This window comes from Leucopleurus acutus (genome assembly GCF_964270905.1).
Source record: "Leucopleurus acutus genome assembly, chromosome: 8".
NCBI classification, from domain to species: Eukaryota; Metazoa; Chordata; class Mammalia; order Artiodactyla; family Delphinidae; genus Leucopleurus; species Leucopleurus acutus.
In genome coordinates, this window is record NC_139151.1 from 99,125,849 (window position 1) to 99,146,126 (window position 20,278).

The 20,278-nt window shown below is 41.5% G+C and overlaps 1 protein-coding gene across 1 annotated transcript; it reads left to right on the plus strand.

The window, feature by feature from the left end:
• Positions 1 to 918: 918 nt before the first annotated feature.
• Positions 919 to 20,258, plus strand: LOC309965505 (membrane-spanning 4-domains subfamily A member 12-like; the record flags this gene model as incomplete). Its single annotated transcript, XM_082845019.1, is given in 6 exon segments — positions 919 to 1,044; positions 3,347 to 3,456; positions 3,458 to 3,461; positions 6,535 to 6,579; positions 6,583 to 6,645; positions 20,226 to 20,258. Coding segments are annotated over 6 exon segments (381 nt in total).
• Between the last annotated feature and the right edge of the window lie 20 nt (positions 20,259 to 20,278).

A 20,278-nucleotide genomic window follows, 5' to 3' on the forward strand; every position in this document is an offset into this window, starting at 1 on the left:
GAACTACCATACGACCCAGCAATCCCACTACTGGGCATATACCCTGAGAAAACCATAATTCAAAAAGAGTCATGTACCACAGTGTTCATTGCAGTTCTATTTACAATAGCCTGGAGATGTAAGCAACCTAAGTGTCCTTTGACAGATGAATGGATAAAGATATGTGGCACACATATACAATGGAATATTAACCAGCCATAAAAAGAAACGAAATTGAGTTATTTGTAGTGAGGTGGATGGACCTAGAGTCTGTCATACAGAGTGCAGTAAGTCAGAAAGAGAAAAACAAATACCGTATGCTAACACATATATATGGAATCTAAAAAAAAAAAAAAAAAAAGGTTTTGAAGAACCAAGGGGCAGGACAGGAATAAAGACGCAGACGTAGATAATGGACTTGAGGACACGGGGAGGGGGAAGGGTAAGCTGGGACGAAGTGAGAGAGTGGCATGGACATATATACACTAACAAATGTAAAATAGATAGCTAGTGGGAAGCAGCCGCATAGCACAGGGAGATCAGCTTGGTGCTTTGTGACCACCTAGAGGGGTGGGATAGGGAGGGTGGGAGGGAGGGAGACGCAAGAGGGAAGAGATATGGGAACATATGTATATGTATAGCTGATTCACTTTGTTACGAAGCAGAAACTAACACACCATTGTAAAGCAATTATACTCCCATAAAGATGTGAAGAAAAAAAAGAAAAAAACAAGGCTTTACGCTGAGGCCCTGGTCCTAGCGTATGTCAACATCTTAATGGCCCACCTCCTGTAGAGGTATAGCTAAATGACACCATGGATCTTGACAGAGTTGACAATAAATAAGGAGCAGCAGCAATGATAGTGATGTTTCAGTGGTGCCTGAAGATGAAGAAGCCATTTTTAAATGTCTGTTTTCTTTTTTCAGGCAATCCAGATCATGACTGGACTGAGGCACATTGACTTCGGAATTATTGGGGGTTTAATGGCCTCTATTTATAACCAAGAGTTGGGTTTGGCTTCCTTATCTTTTATTGGCGGATATCCATTCCGGGGCGACCTCTCTGTGAGTAGCCTGCTGCAACAGCTGTCCTTCTCAGCTTATCAAGTAGAGCTGTCCCCAGTTTATGTACAACTCATCTTTTAATAAGCCCTGCATCTGATCAGCTGGAGAATTTAGACACTAGATATTAATATTAGATATTAATTAGATAGAGAATTAAATAAAGAAGAGCTTTTGTTCTCCATTTTAACTTGCAGCCTAAACTCACACCCTAAAGTTTACACTAATCAAGTAACCAGCAAACCAAAGTTTCATTTCCCTATTACATTTTAGACGGAAATGTATGTGCTGGGTGGAAATTGGCAAAAAGAGGTGATCGGGAACATGATTAAAAATATGCAATTGATCATGAGAAGAGACTGAGCAGTGAGGTCAGAAGTCATCCGAACAGGGAAAACTTACAAGGGAATGAGGTCTTTTTATGCGAGAAACTAAGGAGAAAAAAGAAAAGGATGTCAAAAGGACATAGAAACCTCGAGAGTTACTCCAAAAAATTGAGAAGTACGAGAGGAATTTTTGAGAGGGAAATGTAAATAGGTCAACCTTTCATCATATAAAGAGAAGTACTTCCCAGGAAAAATCAAAGGACCCATCATTTCACAAATAAATTTGTTTCTTTCTACAGTTCATCATTACCGGAGCACTCTCTATTTCGGCATTTAAGCAGTTTTCCCCTTGTCTGGTAAGTTAGAATGTTTCTACTTTTTAATCCCTTTAAAGATTAATTTATTTGGGTAAGAAAATTGAGAAGGCAGATTCAGAACATGAGAAGGGGAGCATATTTTTCCCAGAAGTATCTGTGGGTTGCCTCCATGGTACATATGCCCTCCCATGGTCTACACAATTTACCACTCAGAAATGGCAGAGCTCAACATCCCGACTCTTTAATTCACAAGAGTGGAAATTAGTAAAGATGGGGTTGTTTACTTCCAAGGCTCCCTGGTTCAGTGGGGTCACACTGCACGGGGGAAACTCCAAACAGAAACAAAGAAGCCAGGGGACACCCTCTTGCCACTTCAGTATCAAAGACTCTACTACAAATTTGCTATTTCTCAGTTCTGCCTTGCCTTGTATTGTTATTTTTTCTTTGTGCATGTCTCCTAGTCTTATTCAGATTTGACTTTTGTTTTATAGTTCTTCAGGTCATCATGAAAAACACCTAGCTCAGTACCTAAGAAGAGTCCATAAATCCCTGAGACAGGCCTTTCAATTCTTTCTGTCACAGCACTCCACCTTTTGCAATCTCCTGGTCCACTTTTGAAACAGGAGAAAGAAAATGGTTTGCCAAGAACTAGAGACAGCTAGAACAGAAGTGGTTTCAAGATTATATTTAATCCAGCACAAGAGGGAAGAACTGGAAAATAGGAACACAGAGTCATGTTACTCATACTTTCCCAGACTAGACTGCACTAGACTAAAAATAAAATATAATAAATCAGTCCAATCTTGACTACTCTTGTTGCAATCCAAAAACAAAATAAAACATCCTCTCACTGCATGATTTAGAGATTCTTCCCTCTAACTATGCTTGTCCAAGCATAGAATCTGTCCATTTGGAGAAGAGAGCTAAACTTATACCTAAAGCGATTCTTCTAGGAGCCCTTTAGAGGACTTCAGAAGACTATCTAAGGCATGCTGAAGCAGCAGCGCGTTCCAAAGAACTCCTAACAAGTCACCTGAGGACTTGGTTTCACAATCATTCTGCTGAATTTCAAAGTCTTCTTGTAGAAACTGGGGAACGTTTTATACTCTGCCCATTTACCCCTACCCTCAAAAGCCTAACAAGTTCCTCATTCTAAATCTATCTAGTCCTTAGAAAGACAAGGGTTTCATGAATTCCTAAATTTATCAGCACAGATTTTTTTGTGTATAGACTTTTCCATCTATGAAATTGGATGCTATATAGTACTACCTCATATAGTGGTTGTAAGAGTTCTACGAAATAACGCATTTACATGATTTAATACAGTGACTGTCACAGAAAAAAATGCTCATTATAAGTTTGTCATTTTATTGTTTTAAAAAGGGAATATAATGTTATTTTGCATGAGGCTTAGACAAATATAATAGATGAGCTTCTGCTTTGTATTATGTACATTTTTCTACAGATTTTAGAAATACCCTACATTTAGGCGGCATATAGAATAGTTTTCATGGTAACTCTCCAGAAGGGAAGAGGAAAAAAATCATTTCAATTTTTTTTTCAAGATTTCGAAGATTAAGAACCGTTAGATTTAATTGCTTCTTATTTCATTTAATTTCACTCATCTTACGTATGATTTATCTTTCCTGCCATCTCCCTCAGATAAAAGGCAGCCTAGGAATGAACACTGTTAATTCTGTCTTTGCCTTCATGGGGGTGATTCTGTTGCTGGTGGATGTGAGCACTAATGGGCTGCCTAATCAAGACTACTGGGGCAGTGGCTAAGTATCCCATCACCTACCATGTGCCTCCTCTCTTTCCACTCACTTAGAGCGGATCTATATTTTATTTCTTATTAGTGTACAGCAGCTCTAGTAGTAAATCCCATTTTCTATTCCAGCCCTACTCCTGGTCATGGGATCTCTAGGACTAGAGAATAAAGTGGGAGAGTCACCTCTGTAGATGGACTAGGGCAGAAAGGGCACCCCTTAGTGGTCCATCTCATGGGTAGTCACATAGGGAAGACTCCTAAAGGGTACACAGAAACACTGGGGAAAAAAGCTCCCGGAAATAAAAGAGTAACTGAATTTGCACGCTGAATGAGAATAACCTATACTAGGAGAAAGAGATGCAAAATAAGTGAGATACAGATATAGATACATAGATATCAATATTGGTATTGATACATATTGAAATATATGTATCCTTGTTAAGGCATAAGGTATAGAAAAGGATTCTTTGAGGTTTTAGGCAGAAAAATCAAATTACTTACAAGCAGGAAAAGAAATCAGCTTGACTCGGTCTCTACTACAACAACATTCAGTGAGGGAAAATCATGGAGCAATATCTATAAAGTTTTGATGAAAAGAAAATGTGACTCAAGAATAACAAGTCCAGGGACTTCCCTGGTGGTGCAGTGGTTAAGGATCCGCCTGCCAGAAGACCTAAACAGACATTTCTCCAAAGCAGACAGACAGACTGCCAACAAACACATGAAAGGATGCTCAACATCATTAATCATTAGAGAAATGCAAATCAAAACTACAGCGAGATATCATCTCACACCAGTCAGAATGGCCACCGTCAAAAAATCTAGAAACAATAAATGCTGGAGAGGGTGTGGAGAAAAAGGAACACTCTTGCACTGCTGGTGGGAATGTGAATTGGTTCAGCCACTATGGAGAACAGTATGGAGGTTCCTTAAAAAACTACAAATAGAACTACCATATGACCCAGCAATCCCACTACTGGGCATATACCCTGAGAAAACCATAATTCAAAAAGAGTCATGTACCACAATGTTCGTTGCAGCTCTATTTACAATAGTCCGGAGATGGAAACAACCTAAGTGCCCATCATCGGATGAATGGATAAAGAAGATGTGGCACATATATACAATGGAATATTACTCAGCCATAAAAAGAAACGAAATTGAGCTATTTGTAATGAGGTGGATAGACCTAGAGTCTGTCATACAGAGTGAAGTAAGTCAGAAAGAAAAAGACAAATACCGTATGCTAACACATATATATGGAATTTAAGGGAAAAAAAATGTCATGAAGAACCTAGGGGTAAGACAGGAATAAAGACGCAGACCTACTGGAGAATGGACTTGAGGATGTGGGGAGGGGGAAGGGTGAGCTGTGACAGGGCGAGAGAGAGGCATGGACATATACACACTAACAAACGTAGTAAGGTAGACAGCTAGTGGGAAGCAGCCGCATGGCACAGGGATATTGGCTCGGTGCTTTGTGACAGCCTGGAGGGGTGGGATAGGGAGGGTGGGAGGGAGGGAGATGCAAGAGGGAAGACATACGGGAACATATGTCTATGTATAACTGATTCACTTTGTTATAAAGCAGAAACTAACACACCATTGTAAAGCAATTATACCCCAATAAAGATATTAAAAAAAAAAAAAAGAATCCGCCTGCCAATGCGGGGGATACGGGTTCAAGCCCTAGTCCGGGAAGATCCCACATGCCACGGAACAACTAAGCCCCGTGCGCCACAACTACTGAGCCTGCGCTCTAGAGCCTGCTAGCCACAACTGCTGAGCCCGCAAGCCGCAACTACTGAAGTCCGCACGCCTAGAGCCTGTGCTCCACAACAAGAGAAGCCACTGCAATGAGAAGCCCATTCACTGCAACGAAGAGTAGCCCCCTACTCGCCACAGCTAGAGAAAGGCTGCACGCAGCGACAAAGACCCAACGCAGCCAAAAATAAATAAATAAAATTGTTTTTTAATTTTAAAAATAAAAAAATAACAAGTCCAATAAAATCCTTGTGATAGTATAAAAGCAACAAGAAGATACTCTCAGTAAAACAACAATAACACACATGGGCACTGCTGCTAAAAAAAAAAAAAGAATAGTAATATTCAACCATACACGAGGTAGATTAAATCAAGAATGTAGAAACGCAAGGAGAAGCTGTGTAAGGAGATTCGTGAAAAGCACAAAAACTGGAAGGTGAAGAGAGAAGATGAGAGGTAAGACAAGCATGCTAATCTCTCATTTTTCATAATAAACAATCATCTAATACTGCCTCAAACTGAAACTTGTAGGTTTAAAATGATGTCAACTTCTTCATGGATTTTGTAAACTTGACTTCTTTTTGTTCTTTTAAAGTCAGGTAATACTTTTATTTCAAAATAGGAAGTAAAAACGATTCCATTATTAAAACATGGTGTTTCCCTCTATTGCTCTCTCATTCCCTCCCTTGCTTGCTCTCCTTTTTTCCTCTCTCTTGCTGTCTCTCCATGCAACCACTTTTCTTTTTTCTTTTTTTCTATTTTTTTGTCTGCCCTACACGGCCTGCCAGATCTTAGTTCCCCGGCCAGGAATCGAACCTGCGCCCCCTGCAGTGGAAGCGCGGAGTCCCAACCACTGGACCGCCAGGGAAGTCCCTGCATCCACTTTTCTATTTGCCTTTTGCCCAGACGTAGAGTTCTAGAATAACAGGTCTCAGATGTTAATTTAGCTCATTTCTGGGCAGTGGCATTTGGGATGACTGGTGGTGTTCTATGTTACTTGATTTATTTTTTTATTTTAATGAGCAAGTAAATTTTTATTAGAAAAAAAAAGCCACTGCAAAGAAAAACACTCTACTTCCTTTCTAATGTTTCTAAATAAAACAGTTTACTGGCAAAAAGGGAAGTCTTCTGGCATTTTAAAGAAATTCCAAAGTTAGTTTACATTCCCCTGAAATAAGCATGTGATGACAGAGAAATGATCCCAGAGCTAGGTGAGTACAAGCAATAGTACATTTGATGAATCAGCACTTTTTGAAGCCAGGGTGAAGCCCTCCTGATTTAGTCAACATTTCAGTGTGTTTATTCCGGATTTCAGCTTGCTGGGAAAGGAATTTCAGCCATGCTGACCATCTTCTCTCTTTAGGAGTTTTGCATAACTTGTGTCACAGCCCATTTTGCCAGCCAAGCAATCACCAACACCAATGGGGTGAGTTGGGCCTCTTCTCTGGAAGATAATCTGAGTATGTGCTGAAGGAATACAGACTTCAGTGTCAACTAAGTCCCACTGCGGGCTTACCACAGCGCTCTTGGCCCTCTTCCCTGATGGGACCAGGGAGGTTACTGAACAGGATTACAGTAACAATATTGTTTGCTTGTTTCATTCTTTCCAGTCTGTCCTTGGTATTCCAATTGTGTATGCAAATAGTCCCTTGACAACAGGGTGGTCCTCAGCTCCTCCCAGAAATGATGGCCACCAAGCTCATACCACCTAATACCACCAGGTATTAAAAGAAAAAGGAGGTTCATGCAATCTCATGGGGTAAAACTACCCGCAGAAACTTCTTAAGAAGCGGCCTTGACTCTCCACGATGATTGCTGACCTTTAAAGACTGTGTTTCAGATTTGTTCTTAGTTTATCACGAATGATAACTGCATGGACCTCCCTGCCACTGTTTCTTCCTACATATGCCACTACCACTCACTGGCAAAGGCGAAGGGCCAGAGGACCGGAAATGACTGCAACTCTCTTGAAGTTAGAAAATTTCCTGTTAATGTTACCCTTTCCTCAATAAAATGTTACTAGGAACAGAAGCCTTTTTTGGTATTTTTTTATTCATTTGGTTTGTTATTGGTTGTTAAGTAGGAAATCTGACTAAATGCTGCAAAGCAGACTGATAAAATTTCTTTGATGATGATTTACAGGGTGTCCAGGTAGAAATGTTATATCCTACCACAGAAGGTATATGCCTATTATTAATATGATGCTATTTAAAGCCCTTATGGTAGTTTCATTCTGGAATATCTAAAAACGTATTCATTAATTCATTCATTTGCTCAAAATAGGTATTACACTACTACTTTGTGACCAAACACTGTGCTATTCAATTACATAAAATTAAGATTTTATGTACTTTTTATTTGGGGTAATAGAAAGTGGGATAAAGTGGGCTTTATTGAAATGCCAGTGTACACATGGTTTTTTTTCAGGTACAAGTAACAAATGCTGGGTTTAAGTACAAAGACTTCACCCCAAAAATATAACTTAAACTGTATGAGAAAAACCAAAGTGCATCCTATATTTAGTCTCTTCATTCCTCAGAAGAATACAGGTTATTATTAGACCTCTAGGGTGTCTTCCAATTCTAAGGTTAATAATTCATCATGAAATACATGGGTTCAAGAATTATCTTTCCACCCTTGTACACTGTTGGTAGGAATGTACATTGGTGCAGCCACTGTGGAAAACAGTATAGAGGTTTCTCAAAGAACTCAAAATAGAACTACCATATGACCCAGCAATTCCACTCCTGGGTATATACCCAAGAGAAACCCCAAAACACTAAATCGAAAAGATACATGCACCCCAGTGTTCACAGCAGCATTATTTGCAGTAGCCAAGACATGGAAACAACCTAAGTGTCCATCAACAGATGGATGGATAAAGAAGATGTGGTCCAGATATACAGTGGAATACTATTCGGCCATAAAAAAGAACAATATTTCGCCATTTGCAGCAACATGGCTGGACTTGGAGAGTATTATGCTAAGTGAAATAAGTCAGTGAAAGATAAATACTGTATGATATCACTTATATGTGGAATCTAAAAAATATAACAAAACTAGTAAATATAACCAAAACAAAGCAAACACAGATATAGAGAACAAACTAGTGGCTACCAGTGGGGGGAGGGGGGTGTGCAATATAGGGGTGAGGGAGCGAGAGGTATAAACGATTGGGTGTAAGATAGGATCAAGGATGTATTGTGCAACATGAAGAATATAGCCAACAATTTTGTAATAACTGTAAATGGAAAATGACCTTTAAAAATGTATAAAAATTAAAACTTTAAAAAAATAATACTTAAGCCAGAAACCAAAAAATAAAAGAAAAGAATTACCTTTCCAAAATCCATAAGTGTATCTTAGATACATACGTATCATTGATTCACGCCAGGCCTACACAACATTTCAGGAAGCTCTTTTTCCCAGAGCGTGTTTTGCGTTTGTCACATCCCACTAAAAATCAATCAGTCACAATTGTCCCCTTCTCCCAAGGAGCTGGCCAAACTCCCGGGGGGGCATGCAGGGAGTCCCTAGGCATCTATGTGCAGGGGTGATTTGAATCAGGGGAAAGATCTGGAGGAAGCTGTAAGTTCAGGTATGTGAAGCTTGAGCTGAAAGACCAGGAAGTGAGGTCCAGTTCCCAGCCTGGCCTCTGTGATGGGTTTGATCCCCCTGGAGAAAGGCGTATTCTCCTCATTTGTGCACGGACTATAACCAGGTTCCTGCTCTGTAAGGAGGACCGAAGAAAATGCAAGGCTGTCTGAACACCCCCAGGGCTCGGAGCTTGAGAGGAGCTGGGAGACAGCAGCTGGGGTCAAGCGGCCTTCTCCCAGAGAAGCAGCTGCAAAGCCCGAGAAGGCTAAGATGTAGAAGGAAACTGGGTGCCCCACACACGCGGCAGAGGCTCAGCAGAGGCCTGCGGTGCTAGAAAACAATGTGAAAATTCTGGGGACTCCCAGAAATACTTCGGAAGTGGGGATGGGCAGAGAGCTGAGGTGTGCCTGGGCAGGTAGGGGTGCAAGCCAGGCAAGTGTGGCCATATCGCCAGTGATTCCTCATTCCCACAGGCTGAAGAGGTCTCAGACAGCAGCATTTCCCTAAAACTGGCTGTTTCTGCCTTTCTCCCTTCATTTCGTAATGAAAACAAACAAAGCCTGTCTCTCTCCAAACTATTCTCTACAATTTATCACGTAGAAATGTTGTTCCTCTCCTCAAGCCCACCTCTTCTCCACGCCTCAGTACCCTGACTTCACTCTAAAAATGGGTAGCTGTTTACTCAATCCTACCAACTCAGCAGTACTCAGCCAGCTTCACTCAATCTCTCTCTCCACATGTGGTCTTCACCCAGGTTAAGCCTCACTCACAATTTTATTTTTCACAACTCCTCTCACTCCCCCAAATATTTAGCAACACTTTAAAATATGGTACGGGTGGGCTTCCCTGGTGGCGCAGTGGTTGAGAGTCCGCCTGCCGATGCAGGGGACGTGGGTTCGTGCCCCGGTCTGGGAAGATCCCACATGCCATGGAGCGGCTGGGCCCGTGAGCCATGGCCGCTGAGCCTACGCGTCTGGAGCCTGTGCTCCGCAGCGGGAGAAGCCACAACAGTGAGAGGCCTGAGTACTGCAAAAAAATAAATAAATAAAATAAATAAAATATGGTACGGGGATCGCTCAAGATGGTGGAGTAAGAGGACATGGAGGTCGCCTCCCACCATAAACGCATCAAAAATACATCTACATGGGCTTCCCGGTGCAGTGGTTAAGAAACTGCCTGCCAATGTAGGGGACACGGGTTCGAGCCCTGGCCTGGGAAGATCCCACACGCTGCGGAGCTACTAAGCCCGTGCGCCACAACTACTGAGCCTGCGCTCTAGAGCCTGCAAGCCATAACTGCTGAGCCCACATGCCACAACTACTGAAGCCCGTGCACCTAGAGCCTGTGCTCCGCAACAAGAAAAGCCACAACAATGAGAAGCCCGCGCACCGCAACGAAGAGGAGCCCCCGCTCACTGCAACTAAAGAAAGCCCTTGCACAGCAACAAAGACCCAACGCAGCCATAAATAAATAAATAAATAAATTTATTTTAAAAAAGATACATCTACACGTGAAAAGATGCTCAACATCACTAATCATCAGGGATATACAAATCAAACCCCCAACGAGATCTTTTTGATCTGTCAGAATGGCTGTGATCAAAAAGTCTACAAATAACAAATGTGGCTGAGGATGTGAAGAAAAGGGAACCCTTGTGCACTGTTGATGGGAATGTAAATTGGTGCAGACACTGTGGAAAACAGTATGGAGGTTTCTCAAAAAACTAAAAATAGAACTACCATATGATCCAGCAATTCCACTCCTGGGTATATATCTAGAAAAAAACAAAAACACTAATTTGAAAAGATATATGCACCCCAATGTTCACAGCAACATTATTTACTATTGCCAAGATATGGAAACAACCGAAGTGTCCATCAACAAATGGATGGATAAAGAAGATGTTGTATATATACATACAATGGAATACTGCTCAGCCATAAAAAAGACTGAAATTTTGCAATTTGCAGAAACATGGATAGACTTGGAGGGCATTATGTTACGTGGAATGTCAGACAAAGATAAATACTATATGATATCACTTATATGTAGAATCTAAAGAATACAACAAACTAGTGAATATAACAAAAATGAAGCAGACTCTCAGATATAGAGAACAAACTAGTGGTTACCAGTAGCGTGGGGAGGAGGTTATATAGAGGTAGAGGAAAGGGAGGTACAAACTACTGGGTGTAAGACAGGTTCAAGGATGTACTGTACAACACGGGGAATACAGCCAATACTTTGTAATAACTGCAAATGGAAAGTAACCTTTAAAAATTGTATAAAAATTTAAAACAATTTTTTTTGAAAATCTACATGTGGAACAATCCTCACTGAAAACTAACTGGAAACTGGCAGAAGGACCCCTGTACAACCAAGCCTGTAAGACAGATAAAATATGTAATCAGGTAAAGGAAGAGAAGTGATCAGGTCAGGATCTGGGACCCCAGGAGGCAACTCAGAGGAAAAGGCAGATTACATGGGTGGACATCCACCCTGGGGAGTGAGGGTGTGAGCCACTTACTGGGCACCACAGCCCAGAGGTCTGACATGGGGAAGATGAGCCCCCTTGGCTGGTTGGAGAGCTTCTGGGACTAACAGGAAGGCTGTGGGAAGCCTGGACTCTGCTTGTGAGGAGCCCCAGAGCACTGGCTGGCCCCCGAGGACTGCTCTAGTGCATGTCCAGTGTCCCGCAACTGCCCCCCCCAGGCAACCCAGCATGAGCGGAGTGAACACTCCAGCCATGCTTACTCCATGTCACAGCTCTGCACTGGACCAAGGGCTGCCACTACCAAGGAGAGAGCTTGGTCAGGCACTCGGAGCCGGGGCTGCACCTGAGCAGGGCGAGGGCAACAACTGCTGGCACCTGCAGAGGTGGCACATCGGAGGCAGCTGAGACCTCTGTCTGTGGCTGACCCTCCACAGCCCATACCCTGTCACGAGCAGAGAGCCTGCGTGTCCCCCTCTTGCTTCAGCACCGCTCCACCATGGGGCAAGGGTCCCAGTGCTGGGAGAGAGAAAGTACACACCTGAAGAGAACAGAGCCGACCCTGGGCTCAGAGCTTCTGCCCCAGCAACTTGGGATGTGACCCCCTCACAGGGCATTGTCAGCCACTGAGTAGAGGGGAACGCCACCTCACACACGGCAATGGCTCTAGCCCCTCCATCTCCAGCGTGCCAAGGCTAAATCAGGAAGAAACAATTTGAACAGACCAATCACTAGGAATGAAATTGAATCTGTAATTTTAAAAACTCCCAGCAAACAAAAGTCTAGAGCCAGATGGCTTCAAAGGAGAATTCTACCAAACATATAAAAAAGTGATAATAAACTATCCTTCTTGAACTGTTCCAAAAAACTGAAGAGGGTACAACACTCCCAAATTCATTTCACAAGGCTACCATTATAATTACCCTGATACCAAAAACAAAGACACTATAAAAAAAAATTACAGGTCAATATTTTTGATGAATATAGATTTGAAAATGCTCAACAAAATATTAGCAAACTGACTCCAACAATACATAAAAAAGGATCATACACCATGTTCAAGCGGGATGTATTCCAGGGACTCAAGGATTATGGTTCGATATTCGCAAATCAACCAATGTGATACACCACATTAACAAAAGGAAGGATTAAAAGCACCTGATCAAAAAAAGAAGAAAAAACACATGATCATCTCAATAGATGCAGAAAACAGCATTTGACAAAATTCAACACCCAGTCATGCTAACAACTCTCATCAAAGTGGATATAGAGGGAACGTATCTCAACATAATAAAGGCCATTTATGACAAACCCACAGCTAACATCATACTCAACAGTGAAAAGCTGAAAGCCTTCCCTCTAAATTCAGGAACAAGACAAAGATGCCCACCCTCGCCACTTTATTCAACATAGTATCTGAAGTCCTAGCCACCCACAGCAATCAGACAAGAAAATGGAATAAAAGGCATCCAGGTTGGAAGGGAAGAGGTAGAACTGGCACTATTTGCAGATGACATGATACTATATATAGAAAACCCTAAAGTCTCCACCCAAAAACTATTAGAACAAATAAATGAATTCAGCAAAGTTTCAGGACACAAGAGTAATATACAGAAATCTGCTGCATTTCTTTACACTAACAATTAACTATCCTAAAGAAAAAGTAAAAAAAAAAAAATCTCATTCAAAAAGAATAAAATACCTAGAAATAAACTTAACCAAGGAGGTAAAAGACCTATATTTTGAAAACTATGAAACACTGATGAAGGAAATTGAAGATGATACAAAGAAATGAAAAGATATCCCACCGTAGGGCTTCCCAGGTGGCACAGTGTTGAGAGTCCGCCTGCCGATGCAGGGGACACGGGTTCATGCCCCTGTCTGGGAAGATCCCACATGCCGCGGAGCAGCTGGGCCCGTGAGCCATGGCCGCTGAGCCTGTGCATCCGGAGCCTGTGCTCCGCAACGGGAGAGGCCACAGCAGTGAGAGGCCCGCGTACCGCAAAAAAAAAAAAAGATATCCCACCGTGTTCTTGGTTTGGAAGAATTAATATTGTTAAGATATGCATACTACCCACAGCAATCTACAGACTTAATGCAATCCCTATCAAAATACCTGTGACATTTTTCACAGAAATAGAACAAATAATCCTAAATTTTATATGGAACCATAAAAGTGCAGTATGTGCAGTGCAGTACATGCAGACTAGAGCTGAGAACCATCCCTAGACCTTGTGATTTTGCCAACAGAACTCTTCATGCATGCATTCTCATGACGGTCCTGGGCAGAGCTCTTCCTGAAGGAGGCCTAGAGAAAGCAAGCGAGGTGCAGATTCTGGAGCTAGACTGCTGGAGCTAGAATCACAACTCTCCAATTTATAAGCTGTGAACATGAACAAGACCCTTAACCTCCCCAAGCCTCAGTATTCTCAGCTGTTAAAACAATGACTAACAGGGAGTTCCCTGGTGGCCTAGTGGTTAGGATTCAGGGCTTTCACTGCTATGGCCCAGGTTCAATCCCTGGTGGGGGAACGGAGATCCCGCAGGCTGCACAGTACAGCCAAAAAATACATACATAAATTTTTAAAAATAATCATAATGATGACTAACCACGGTATGTACATCATAGGCATATTGGAAAGTTTAAGTAAGATAAGCCAATGTGTTAAAGCAATTAAACAAGGAGCCCATTAGACTGGGGTGGCTTTGACGCCTTGGTAGCCTACGTCAGCAAACCGAAACCTAGACCAGAGTAAACGTGCTCGAAAACGAAACTTAAGAACAGCTAATCATAAACATGCAACTAGACTTTCCCAAATAAGGCAACCATTTTTTAATGCTTTTTTTTTTTTTTTTTTTTTTTTGCGGTACACGGGCCTCTCACTGTTGTGGCCTCTCCCGTTGCGGAGCACAGGCTCCGGACGCACAGGCTCCTCGGCCATGGCTCACGCGCCCAGCTGCTCCGCGGCATGTGGGATCTTCCTGGACCGGGGCACGAACCCGTGTCCCCTGCATCGGCAGGCAGACTCTCAACCACTGCGCCACCAGGGAAGCCCCGGCAACCATTTAAACTACAGCCAATCAAATAATTCCCTTGCTTTCTTCTGTGTCTCCTCTATAAAAACCTTTCCCCTAGCTCCTGTCGGCAGAGTGCTTCTATCCACTTTCGGTTTGGTGCTGTCAGCTTCGAATCAATGTTTGCTCAAACAAACTGTTCCCAATTTTAATCTATTTTAGCTTATCTTTAAATACCTGTTAGCCATATACCATTGCCTGGACATAGTAAATGTGGGGGAAAAAAAGAAAACTAATTTTTAAACTACAGTTGACCTCTAAACAACACGGTCTGAACTGCATGGCTCCATTTATACACAGATTTGTTTTCCGATACATAAATACACAATCCGGCACTATACAGTCTGTGGTTGGTTGAATCCAGGGATGCCAAACCATGGAAATGGGGGGCTGACTACAACGTTATAGGTGGATTTTTGACTGCGTGGGGGTCCCTCACCTTGTTCAAGGGTGGAATATATAAAAGCTGAAATCTACTACATAGGTATATATGTGCGTGTATGTGTATACATACACATATATTTAATTTATATAAACATTTATACATATTGCACTTCTACAATAAACTCAATTGCTTCAGTGCCCCAGCATGACAGATTTATTTCCATTTTTCTTACTAGAACAGTCTGATGTTTGCAGAGAGGAAGCATCTGTTTTCTCCTGAGTATAAGTAAAATGAAGTTCCTTGTAGCAATTTAGACAAGATATTTTATCAGGGCTTCCAGAGTCCTTGCAATGATCCCCAACAATGGTTTTAACAGCATTATATCAGGCGTGGTGGTCTCACCACATTTCCTCATAATGTCTTTTGTATCCTGAGAACCAATTCAAGGCAAATTAACAACATAATCTGCATGGAGAAAAACTTAAGACAACAAAGATTAAAAGTCAAATGGGATGTCAAACCATGACTATCTCTTCATTGTTGAAGGATGCAAAATTATTGAGGACCAAAGGATAAAAATTAAAAATAAATGAATTCTGAATTTCTAAATCCAGGTTACCGGGACAGAGAAAAGTAAGGTTGGCCTACCCATCTGTGATATTATCAGAGGAATTAAGAAGTACCGAGGAACTTGGACTGTCTCGCAGTTTGACTCGCTCATCTCTTCTCACCTATGTTCATACTGAATACATGTGAATGAATATGTATTCACAGTCACTGAATAAATATTAATATATATTTGAACCCCCATCCAAGAAAATCATCAAATCCAAGATAATTTCCAGAGACTGTTGGCTAAACCTTAAATAAAAGGAAAAGATACTTCACTTGTCTCACAATCTATCAATCATGGCAGCAAGTTACAATAGGGCACCGTCTCATCAGAACTGACTCTCATTTCTACTAAATCCATAGTCCTGAGGTTGAAGACACATTCAAGGGAGTTCTTCTTTCTTTAGCACACAGAATGCTTAATATTGTCAGAACCCTCTCTGCTCTTAGACAGGTAACCCTCAGTGATATACCGACCAATACAAAATGTAAAGGTTTTAGGAGACCCTGGCATATTTTTTTCTTGTAATTGAGGAGGCTTTAGAGTCACAAGGTAAGGAAGCTAGCCATGGGGCTAAAGATAAAGTTATTGAGTTTATAACTGATTTTCAGGCTATAAAATAATCATAAAAGATCTTGGCAGCTTTAAGACATACCTGTAATTGTGCTTTGGCCAAGGGTATTAGCGGCACTTAGGCAACTTCTTTATAAAAGAAAAGTCAGTTTCTCTTTCTGAATGTTTTGATCACTGGCTATCTTTCACTAAATATTTACATCCCAAACCTGACTTTTAACTTCCAAAATGCCAAGATAAATTTTCCTGGAATAAATTACATTTCACAAGGTTCAGGAGCTGCAGGAACATGTGCTCTCCAGGTACTTTAATGCCAAAGTCATAATGGCTGCATAACAGGGTGATCTCTACTTTCAGCTAATTCAAGATTACAACGTTGGCTTGAGTTCGCTGTTTTCCCACCTTTTGTCTATCTTCTAGCTGCTGCTACCCCTACTTCTTTACACATCTCTTCCTAAACACTGTTTTAACTACTGTCCACATCCAATAGAAAGCTAATGCCAGGTATAACCTGAAAGCTAAACTCACCTCAGCAGGTAGATCAGAAGGTCATTCCGGTGTCTTGCTAAATAGTCTCTTCATTAACTTCCTTCTTTGACTACTTAACGTTTAAAAAGAGTCAATGACTCAGCTACTTGCCTTTTGCAATATGTAAACCTTCTAAAGTGCATTTGTGGCCAAAATTTTTCTTGAGAACGGTGAAGGACTGACTTCATCAGAGACCCTGGTCGCTCTGCAGCAGATATATATATAAGAAACGCACCAGAAAGGCAAACACGAGAAACGGTGGTTCGGAGCAGCCATTCCCAGGGACGCCCAGCGCTAGTCTGCTCGGCTCTGAGAAAATGGCCCGCCAGACTCTAGTGAGTCTGCGCACGTGCACTCCCCTCCCCCAACACCCCGCTCGCTCGCATGCGCGCAAGGATCCCACGGCAGCTGCGTAGTTGGAGGCCTGCGCCACCCGAGGAGACTCAGGGCTGGCTGGGTCTTGGGTGCCTTGCGCTCTCCCTGATGGTGGCTGGGCAGGGTCTCGGGACCTGGGCCTGAGGGCGTCCTCAGCCGGGCCTGGGCACTGGTGGGAGGACCCAGTCTGGACGAGCGCTCAGGGGCACCGCTATCGCTTTCGGTCGCAGCAAGGACACCCGCCCCCCCCTTAGCCAGGACCTGGACCTCGGAGGGCGACAGGACCTTGAACAAGTAAAATGAGGGGTAATGGTGTCGCTTTGCTTTCGGGGTTTGTTAAGTGTTAAAAGCCCCGGCGAGGCATGGAGACCAAATTCCATGTCTCTCCACCCTCACCCGCCTTTTCTTGTCTCTTCCTTCCCTCCCTTTGCAGGGGCTGGACTCACCCACCCACCTGCCCGACCAGTCTTTTTGGTTTGTTTGTTTGTTTTAGTTTTACTATAGTTGATTTACAATATTGTGTTGAGTTTCAGGTGTACAGTCATTGTTTTCCATTATAGGTTATTATAAGATATTGAATTTAGTTCCATGTGCTATAAAGTAAACCCTTGTTGCTTATCTATTTTATGTATAGTGGTGTGTATCTGTTAATCCCATATTCTTAATTTATCTCTCCCCCTCTCCTTTCCCCTTTGGTAACCAAGAGTTCATTTCCTATGTCTGTGAGTCTTTCTGTTTTGTAAATAAGTTGATTTGTATTATTTTTTTAGATTCCCCTTAGAAGTGATATCATATAATATTTGTCTTTGACTTACTTCATTTAGTATGATAATCTCTAGGTCCATCCATGTTGCTGCAAATGCATTATTTCATTCTTTTTAATGGCTGAGTAATATTCCATAGTGCATATATATGTGTGTGTGTGTGTGTGTGTGTGTGTGTATGTATGTGTATACACACACCACATCTTCTTTATCCATTCCTCTGTTGATGTACACTTAGGTTGCTTCCATGTCTTGACTATTGTAAATAGAGCTGCTGTGAACATTGGGGTGCATGCATCTTTACGAGTTAGAGTTTTCTCCAGATATATGCCCAGGAATGGGATTGCTGGATCCTATGGTAATTCTATTTTTCGTTTGTGAAGGAACCTCCAGACTGTTCTCCATAGTGGCTGCACCAATTTACATTCCCACCAACAGTGTAACAGGGTTCTCTTTTCTCCACACCCTCTCCAGCATTTATTATTTGTAGATTTTTTGGTGATGGCCATTCTGACTGGTATGAGGTAATACCTCATTGTAGCTTATTTCATAAAGTCTGAGTCTCTTGGTTGCAGTGCAAGACTGGCCCTGGACACACAGAAATGAATTCCTAGACTCCTGGGGGCTCACACTGACTTGGAAGCCAGTCCTGAAAATCAAAAGTTAAGACTACACCCTGATAGGAAGTATGCACAGAATGTTAGGGGGTCAACGAGAGGAGTATCTAACAGACTTACGAGGCAGAGGAGGCTTCCCAAAGAAGGTTGCTGTGGGCCCTGTTAGGGCTGAAACTGAGGAGTGGCCAGGATGAGGCCGATAAGGTGGGCAGGGAGCAGTTCATGAAGGGCTTTATGGGCCCTGCCGAAGAATTTGCACTTTTTTCTGAAGACAATGAGTTGCACCCCTGCTGAAGATGCTAAAGATGGAGAAGTGGTTTCTAGACATGCGCTCTGTGTGATTCCAGAATTTCTATGTAACGCAAGTTTAGGGGAGTGAGGATAGGGTTGAGAATAAGGGCTAGGGGCTTTCCTGCAGCTGCTTTTTGGTTTAGTGACGGGATCACCAGAAAACAAATAAATGATTAATTTTATTTTTATACTCTACTTCTGGTTTTTAACTGGGTAATAGAGTAACCCAATGCAGAATTTTTTTTAACTTCTAACCATCATTTATTGCAGGAATATATTGTAGCATTTATTAGTTTCTTCCTACTGTCAATTAAGTTGACGATTTTAAACACACACACACTTTTTTTCTTAGTATTTTAATGAATACTTCATTTGAGGTAGTTTTGGTGGGAGCCCGATGGAGAGTATAGTGATGCTAAATGTTCTACTTCCCAAGCACTCATGGTGCTTCCACCATAAACTATGAATGTGAAAAGACTTTTTCTATATACACAAAAGGGCTTACTATTTTTATTATTTTCCTCTTATCTGAAAAGTGACAAATAATAGCAATCTAGATATGAATTTTCTTCATTACTCTCTATATGAATTCTGTAATTCTGTGTCTTTTCAACCTGACAGAGTGGTTAATCTTGGTTGCCTATTAATCCTGGTTGCCTTTCTTTGGTATTTCTCAAAGGTGATGTTTGAATATGTAAAGCTTACTAGTTATAATTCAGTTATTAACATATTGTGTTCTCTATTTGCTTTCACCAGCTCTTGTATTCTTACCTAGCCTTTTCTGTTTCTATACTTTATAGAATTAAGAGACATTCAGGAAATCAATTTTAGAAACCAAAGACTCATTAAAATAATCAAATCATGAGATTTTAAGGGTGCAGCGAATGACAGATCATTTAGTCAAACTCCTCTTTCGTTTCTGGAAGGTCCAAGGCTCAAGTTTTGAGATCATCTGCTAGATGATCACCTGGATGGCTAAATGGTGTAACTCATGTTGTTGACCTAAGTATGCCATGTTAGAAGATGTTAAACAGTGTAATTTCAGATCGAAAAGTGGATAAACTCCCAGAAGGGGATACAATTATGAGCCAAGTTTTTAATGTTCGCGTAAGTAAGAAGGTGATTTAAACATCAGGGGAAAATGCAGGAATAGCAGGAAAAACAAAACAAAACAGGAAGAACCTTTAGGATTGTGGAAGCAACTTTGATAAGTTGTCTCATGGAGGAAAAAGTTCATCTTATAGAAAGAAGAACTAGGTGCAAGTATGTGTCCGAAAAAAATCACAAGCCCATGATGAATTTAAGTCCAAGAATTTGGTTTTAAAAATGCAAACATGGCATTATGAGTTACACTGAATTGATTATGAACTGCAAATGCACTGTGAGCAGCTTTACTGAAAATCCTCTAACACTGTTCCTTAGGTGTTCTTTATACTTTATCATCCTGAGACACTGTTCACTACTCAGAGAAAATATCTGTAATATACCAATATTTTTTAGTCATAGAGGGAGGCTTTTCAGTTATGGAGACTGTTATTCAGAACAGGTGGATACAAATTGCCTCTAACAATTAAGCCATGGAAAATCGATTGCTTCAGAGTTTGGGGAGGTGGTTGCAAAACCATAAGAAAAGAAATGAACTTAAGTACTTTCTTTTGAGCAAAGCGTGTATATGTGTTTTGTACTGTTTTTTGTAGACGTTTGCTAATAAAAATATCACCAAAGATTAGAGACACAATCATCTAGAGGC